Genomic DNA, 8,193 nt, shown 5'->3' with positions numbered 1-8,193 from the left:
GTCTTTGGTATACCCCTACTGGCCACTTGGCTCGGCATGTTTGTACAAAGATTATTAGTTATATAGTTAAATTTTATTTTGTTTGAATGTTTGATTTAATGGGTGTCACTTTTTTTCTTTTTTTAGAGCCCACAATTTTATCTGGTTGTTGGTGGTGTACATGGCTAGCCCACAATAAGCCCATAGATAAAGCCCAACTATTAATTAATTACTCCTCAATTTAGAGTGTACATAATACTTCTCTCATTTTAGGGTTTAACACACATGAGCGGCACCACTATCTCCAAACTCCAGATCTTTCCTTTTCCTTTTATCCCTCGTCTGTATCCTTTTTCCCTTCAATTCCAGCCTTCTCCATATTCACCTTCTCACTCGTCTGCATCGTTTTCTTTGGCCACTCTTAAAAATAAAACCCTAGCCTCTCACCTAAATTTCAGAATCGGACAAAAATACTGACAGCGTAAAAGGCGAAGCAGCCGCTAACGCCACCACATCTTTGTACGGTGGTGGAGGAGCCGGAGTGAAGTTCCTGTCGACGACTCCCGCCGCATCCCTCTGCACAGCCCGTATCCAGCTGTCGTCGTTCGGGTTTCAAACGACGGCGTCACTCAAGCCCGGCCTCCAGATCTCGGCCTTTTCCTCGTCTGCATAAGATTTTTTTTTTTCGTTTATAGAACAGATAGGAACGCACGCTGAAAGGAAAATAAATATATACTCCCTCCGTCCCTGAAATAAGTTCCTCTTTTTCCTTTTTGGGACGTCCCCCAAATAAGTTCCTCTTTCTTTCTTTCCATTTTTGGACAACTACCCCACCACTAATAATACTTTATTTATTCTTACTTTTCACTTTTTCACCACTCTCAATACTAATTATAACACTTTTTCACATTTTCACCACTCTCAATACTAATTATAACATATTTTTCTCCACTACCAATACACTTTACCACTTTTCCTTAAAACCTGTGCCGTCCCCAAAGAGGAACTTATTTTGGGGACGGAGGGAGTATAATGAACTCTTTTTTGTGTTCAATAATGTTCATGAGACAAATAAATGAAAAACTAATGAAAATGAAAGATATCCACATGCTAGGATTTCTTAGTCCTCTATCAAAATTTCTAAGATGCAGATTACTAATATACAATAAATTCTTGGATTTGATATCCATCGAAATATCGAAATATATAGGCGCGTGTTTTTATGTAGCACTTTCTATAAAATAAATAAGTTAAGTATCAAGGCTCATAAAAAAATAAGTTTTGTAGCACATTCTCTCTCAATATCTAATGGTCCCCACATATATCACTTCTCTCTCCCAATATCTAATAAAAAAAATTATTAAAAATGTCCACATCCCCACAAAATCTCGGCCACAGCATTCAAATAAAAAAGTAAGTCAATTTTCGAATCTTCTATCAAAATCAATTTTGTCCTATATTGTTTTTCTCTCTCTCTTCCTACACGAACCCTAGCCTCCCGTGTATGCACAGAATTTTCACGCCTCTCACTCTTTTGCTCAAGAAAATTTCCAAGTGAAACTACCGTGTGTGCAGACCATTTCCCTCTCTTGTACAAGCTCAAATCTCATCCAATTTGAGAGCAAAATTTCACCCAATTTCACGCCTCTCACTCTTTTCTACAAACTACCTACCGTGTGTGGTTTGAAAATTGAAACCCCAAAGCCGTGTACTCCATAATAGAGCAAAAACGACTTCGTGAATTATTCTATCTTCTCAATTAACAATGAGTGAAACTGAATCCGACTACTCGAGAGAGGAAGAACAGCCTGTAGAACGAGGCCATCGCCCGAGTACATCGAGGAGGGAAAAATACCCGACGCCGAATCCGGTAAGTAACCGTGAAATATATTTGTTAAAATTTGAATTTATGTGTTTTGTATTGTTAAATTGTGCACAATAGTTGATTATTAGGTGTTTATGTATGGCATAATGTTGGTAATTTGCGAAATTTTGAATCTGGAAAGTAATTTGAACAACCGTGTATGGTTCTTCCGTACACGGTTGTACACGATTAGGTATTTATGTGACACGATTAGTATTAAATGATTTAATATGCCATAATTATGTATTTTCAACGTATAGATGTATTTTTCGTGCTAGATTTAACTGTGTACAACCGTACACGGTTTGTTCATCCGTACACGGTTGTACACGGTTGTACACGGTTGGTCTATAGTCTGAAACGGTTGTACACGGTTGGTCTATAATCGTACACGGTTGTACACGGTTGGTCTAGAATCGTACACGGTTGATATTTTTTGATACTGATCATCATTTTGAATTAATTGCAGCCTCCGAGACATGTTTGGTTACGTCCGTACATGCAAGGTTATGCCGGATGAATCAATCACTACATCAAGGACAAAACACTGAAGGAAGTGGAGACCTGTCTGACGCATTACCGGTGTTTTGAACAATTTAAGAAAGGTCCGTTTGGGCATTTACTTCAGTTGAAGAGGTGGGATAGTGCGAATGCCGCACTGCACCATCTTCTTGCACGGGAGTTGTATGACGAAGCATTCGGTCCGTGGGAGAAGTGGTTCCACGTTGGTGGACACGACATTCGATTCGGCGCAGTGGAGTATTGTCTGGTGACAGGGTTGTGCTTCGGGCCATCCCCGCAGTGTTTTGATCCTAATGTGGATCACCGTGTTGGGAAGCAGAGTCTATGGCACCGAGTTTTGAAAGGCAAGAAGGTGGAAGTGAAGGATCTGCGGAAGCGGTTCGTTAGCCGCAGTCTGGGCAACAGTGCCCAGGATTATTTGAGGGTGGCCAATATTCTCGTGGCGTATGATCTCATCTTCTGTCGGGATTATAAATACGTGCACGATTGGGTGTGGGCACTGGTAGAGGACGATCAGGCATGGATCGACTTCCCGTGGGGCTCTTACTCATTCCAGATTTTGTGCCATGGGATGAGTGTGTTGAAGAAGCATCCCGCGGAGATTACCGGTACTAGGAAGACGTACCACTTCTATGGGCCCATATGGGCATTACAGATTTGGTCGTACGAGGCCATTCCGAGGTTGGGCCGCGCGTGTGGGGCTCGTGACACGAGCTTCCAGATGCCACGATTGGTCAACTGGACGACTTGGAAGTCGGCTTCTGACTTCGCCCACTTTTTTTATGCTGATGAGGTAATTATTGTTGTTTTTTTTACAATTTCAACCCTTTTATTATGTTATGATTAACGAATAATGAAAAATGATCGATTCATCTTTGTGCAGGACGAGTGTCACCGGACACTCGAACCGGTCGAGGAGGAGAATGATTCATGGTATTTGCAGACTCTGAGGCTTCCCGACCCTTTTTCTGTACGATACCATCCTGGAGGGAAATATGCCGGCTTGACAGAGCCACTTGTACCGGAACCGCCTCCTCCTGTTAGGCCTCCTCCTGTGCAGAGGAGTAGCTCACGAGCAGAGCCTGTTCCTGTTAGGCCGCCTCCTGTGCCGAGGAGTAGCTCACGAGCAGAGAAGGCTCGTGGGAAGCAGCCTGTCCATGTTGAGCGGCATAGGCAGATGTATGCTGATCCGACTGGTAGCCCGTCGAAGCGGCCCAGGCCGCAGGAGTTCGATGATTCAGGGCCTCGAGCAGATCCAGATGCTGATTATTGGAGGCGATGTGACGAGGACTTGATTGCCCGTGTCACTGAGAGCGTGACACGGGAGCAGATCCGGACCGTGATCCCTGAGGTGCGGCGGGCGATTGTAGACGACGACTCCGAGCATGGACTGGTTGCCAAAATTACACGGAAGGTCGTGGCCGCTGTGAAGGATATCTTCGGTGGGCGATCTTCTTCGAGGAAGCATAGATCATCATCCAGCCATGCCAGTCGTCATAGACACGGGAGTGAGGAGTTCGACCAGCCGAGACCCAGTCACAGACGGTTTACATCTCACATTCCTCTACTACCTCAGTCAACTCATGTGACCTCGATGCAGTCGAGATGCGTCGCCTATCGAACCATTTCTCCATAATGGCTCGATAGGTCTCGATCAATGAAGCAACCGGGAGGCGTCGTGCCCACAACAGTCTACTGTTCATCGTCTCGACAGCATTCGACGTCATGAAGCTCGTGCGTCGTACAGGGCACTTGGACCTGGCCCATCTCTCCACACCAATAGTGTCGAGGCGTGTGTGCGCGTTGACTTTCAGTAGTTGAAGCGCAGAAAAATTCCTTTGAAAATCGTCTGATCGATACGAATATGCCGCTGCTTTGAAGACTGCAGCTACATGGTGCCCATAATGCGCGAGATTCTTCTGCAGATGGTAATAGCACAACCCGTGAGGGACGTTCGGGTAGACACACTCCACAGCATTTCTGATGCTCTTGCGCTGATCAGACACAATCAAGAGATCATCCGGCTGACCAAAGCAAGTCCGCAGTCGGTGGAAGAACCAAGTCCAAGACTCGTCGTTCTCGATAGGACCAAGCCCAACTGCGAGAGGAAATATTGCTTCGTTCCCATCCTTTGTAACAGCGACGAACAAAATACCGCCGTTCCTTCCCTTCAGATGGGTCCCGTCTACGACGATGACCGGCCTCAAGTAACCCTTCTCAAAGGCAGCCACGCTCTGTCCAAGTGCAACAAACATATGATGGAACTTGCGATCATCCTTCATCTCAAGGTCATATAATGTGCCGGGATTACTCATTCTCAGCATATACAAATACGATGGGAGCATCTGATACGAGTTCCCAAAATCACCATACGTCATCTCAATCGCGATGTTTCTTGCACGGAGAGCGAAGCTGTAATTGATCTCAATACCGAATAAGCGCTGTATCTCTGACATCATCTCCTTCGGCTTCAAAACGACCCCCTCGCCTACCAATTTCCGTGCAAAATATCTTCTAACAACCCTAGCCGAAATCTGTCTCGGGGCAGTTCGATTCAAATCCGTGTGGCAGGTATGATCCATCACCACCTTGATCACTCTCCAGATCGATGCACTCTGAACGGCTCGCAGCGTGAACGGACAATCGTTGCCATGCTTGCAAACAAACCACAAACGGGTCGTACTGGAACGCTCCACGGCGTACTCCACGTGATTCTCCATATGGTACAGGCCAACAGCGATCGCCAAATCATCCTTCGACCGGAATAGAGCCCCCACTGATAATATCCCGCTCTCCAATACGTTTGAATCCTCCCAACCTAATGCCGGTGCATCGTCAAAATCGAGGACTGGAATCCCCCAGTCACGTGCCTCAAGCTGCTGAACTCCAACACGAGGCTCGACATCGGGCTGATCATCCGATGTGAAATTCTGAGGCCCTGTCTGTCTCCACGCTTCCTGTTCAGTCGACACTGAATCCAATATCTCTCTGCGTCGTATCGCCTCTTCTTCCTCATCCGAAGACTCGGACTCGTCTTCCTCCTCCTGCGACGATGAATCGTCCCTACTTCTTCCAACGTCCGTCTCGATAGGAAACACAGTAGAACGTTGTCCCTCATAATATACCCGCTCCTGATTCTGAGGAACCGGAGCCGCAGATTGTTTGCCTTTCTTGATCACGTAAACAACAGGATATTTCTTCTGCTCGGAAATCAGCCGGTTCAAATCTGAATCGGCCTTCAAAGCCACTTTTATTTTTCGCCCTTCGTCCGTGGTCGATATGTAGAAAAGCATATAAGTGGATCGTCCATCCTCGTTTAATTGATCGTGCAACTCTTGCATCAACTTCGCATGACAAAGCTCTTCCTCAGACACGTACACGACAAACTCATCGCCGCCTTCATACTCGGTTAATTTCCACTGACTACTGTGCCGTATAACGATTGCTTGAAACGACATTTGCTTCAAAACGACAAAAATACAACATTTAAATACACAAACAGGAAACCGTGTACCCCAATACACGAACTGAATATACAATCATGCTAAAAATAACATCAAAATCACATTAAACCCAACCGTGTACAGCAAAATCGACCTCCGTGTACAACCGTGTACACAACCGTGTACGGGAAACCCTAATCGTGTACGGCAGAACACTAAGGGTTAAAAAATAAGGTAATTTACGTACAGAGTGTTTTTTTAGGCCGTTTTTTAGTGAAAAACATGTAATAAGTCATATATATACTATAATTATCAAAATAAACAACAAAAAATCACTAAAAATCAAACCGTGTACTGAAGAACACTAACCGTGTACAGTCGAAATTTAAAAAAAAAAAACATATTTCACATACCTTATGTAATATAAGCCGTTAGATGATTTTTTTTTGAATTTATGAGCAACCGTGTACGAGCCGTGTATGTGTATTGAGAGGATTTTCTTCTTCTTTCTTGTTCAAATGTCTGATGAATGAACATTTGGTTGGTATCCTTCATTAACTACCCACCAACAACCGTGTACGGAGCATTTAATTTCGTGAATTTAAGGTTGTTTCCTTAACAAGTCGTGTATGACTTTGAGTTGGTGTAAATGCACCCAACAACCATAAGATCACATAAAATCACGCCATAAACGTGAATAGAGAGAGAGAATCAGATTTTGGTTATTTTTAAATCAGATTTTAACGTGATTTTGGTTATTTTTAAATCAGAGAGAGAATCATATTTTGATCACATAAAATCACGCCATAACGCCATAAAATTAATACCAATAGTTAAAAACACGCGCCTTATTTTTATCAGATTTTGGTTTTATTTGGTTATTTTTAAATCAAAAATAAGTAATATGTCACTATCATTCACTTTATTGACTTGTACTTATGTACTTTAGGTCAAATGTGCTACAAAACTTATTTTTTTATGAGCCTTGATACTTAACTTATTTATTTTATCAAAAATGCTACTACTATGTATTGTCACAAATATATATATGTATTTGCATGTGATTATTGCTTTATTTTTTTCGTTGAAAAATTAACATGAGGAAACCCTTGTAAATCTTGAATATACACTAAAATCATTTTTTTTTCTTGATGCCTACTTGCTGTAAATTTTGAATATACACTAAAACCATTTTTTTGTGGCTTTTGCAGATCTTCCATGCTTCCATTGAAAGATTGAGGCTTTTGCAGATCTTCCATGCTCCATTGATCTGCTGAGAAAATTCATAATTAAATATTAGCTACTTTTTATATTGTATCTCAGTTGTAATTGAAACTAATAGTAAACAGCAGAAAACTAACAAAATTAAAAGTAAAGTACCACATAAAAACATAAAAATAAACAAAAGAATTAGCATAACATGTAATGAACTCTGCATAGAGAGAGGAAGTTTGCAGGAAATTACCACATGGAGAGAGAAAAAAAATTCTGCATTGTAAAAATGTTGGCTGAAATAACATGTAATGAACCTGCATTTATGGAATTCCAACCACACTTATCAGATACAAAATGGGCTCCAAAATTCAAATTTGAATTTGGGCTCCAAAATGAAGAGCCGAAACTGCAGTGCTTAAGATAATATAGCAGATAATATGGAACAGATTTCCACACTGGATAACTGGATGCTGCTCTTGGCGGGAAAAATGGTGCTGCTGAAAGTGTGCTTTAATAGTATTAGGATTATGAATAACTACATTACAAACACCAAGCGAATTTAGCCAAGTAATATCACAGGGGAAATTCTCTATGTTCTAGTGTAAGCATGTGTCTGTTTAAGAGTTTGTAATAAAAGAAAGAACCAAAGCATTGGAGGTACTTATAGACACTTCAATTTCAAGGAGCATAATATACATTTTTTATCAATCAAAACAAAGGTAAAATCTCTAATCCTAAATGCGTCAACTCAAGTTGTTGATAGCAAACTACTCACATATGTATTTAACTGCCTAAGAGCATTGGCAACGCCTTACACGATAGCACCTACTCGTGTAAGGTGTTGCTTGTGTAAGGCGTTGCAAGGCAGCCTTACACGAGGGCTACATGATGGATCGTGTATGCCCGATAGCGTTATTTTTTCGGCGCGTGTTTTACACGCGCCCTATTTAAAAAAAATATTGAAATTCAATTTTTGAAATTTGAAGGCAGCTTTGACTGCCTCGATTTGCGTACCTTTTTTGATCGTTTGAATTTATTTATTTTTTTCTCTTTTTCTCCTCTTTATCTTCTCTTTTCTTTCTTCCTTCTTCTTCCTTCTTTCCTTTCTCTACTATTTCCATAGATCCACACAACCCAAATTACTATGATCTAAATTGGTGCCCCGATCTA

The 8,193-nt window shown here is 41.9% G+C and overlaps 1 protein-coding gene across 1 annotated transcript; it reads left to right on the top strand.

Moving 5' to 3' along the window:
• The first annotated feature begins 2,554 nt into the window (after positions 1-2,554).
• On the top strand, positions 2,555-4,001 carry LOC130998585 (uncharacterized). Its single transcript, XM_057924001.1, has 2 exons — positions 2,555-3,158; positions 3,249-4,001. The coding sequence occupies exons 1-2, from the start codon at positions 2,937-2,939 to the stop codon at positions 3,999-4,001; spliced, it is 975 nt and encodes a 324-aa protein (XP_057779984.1). The 5' UTR covers positions 2,555-2,936.
• The last annotated feature ends 4,192 nt before the right edge of the window (positions 4,002-8,193 follow it).

Source organism: Salvia miltiorrhiza, chromosome 8 (assembly GCF_028751815.1).
Source record: "Salvia miltiorrhiza cultivar Shanhuang (shh) chromosome 8, IMPLAD_Smil_shh, whole genome shotgun sequence".
Classification (NCBI taxonomy): Eukaryota; Viridiplantae; Streptophyta; class Magnoliopsida; order Lamiales; family Lamiaceae; genus Salvia; species Salvia miltiorrhiza.
Note: the sequence above shows the minus strand (reverse complement) of the source record. Positions and strands in the feature narration are given on the sequence as shown.

Coding starts and splice junctions, on each gene's coding strand:
- LOC130998585 (XM_057924001.1), top strand. CDS start 2,937: ATGAGTGTGTTGAAGAAGCATCCCGCGGAGATTACCGGTACTAGGAAG. Junction 3,159..3,248: donor ACTTTTTTTATGCTGATGAG/GTAATTATTGTT, acceptor ATCTTTGTGCAG/GACGAGTGTCACCGGACACT.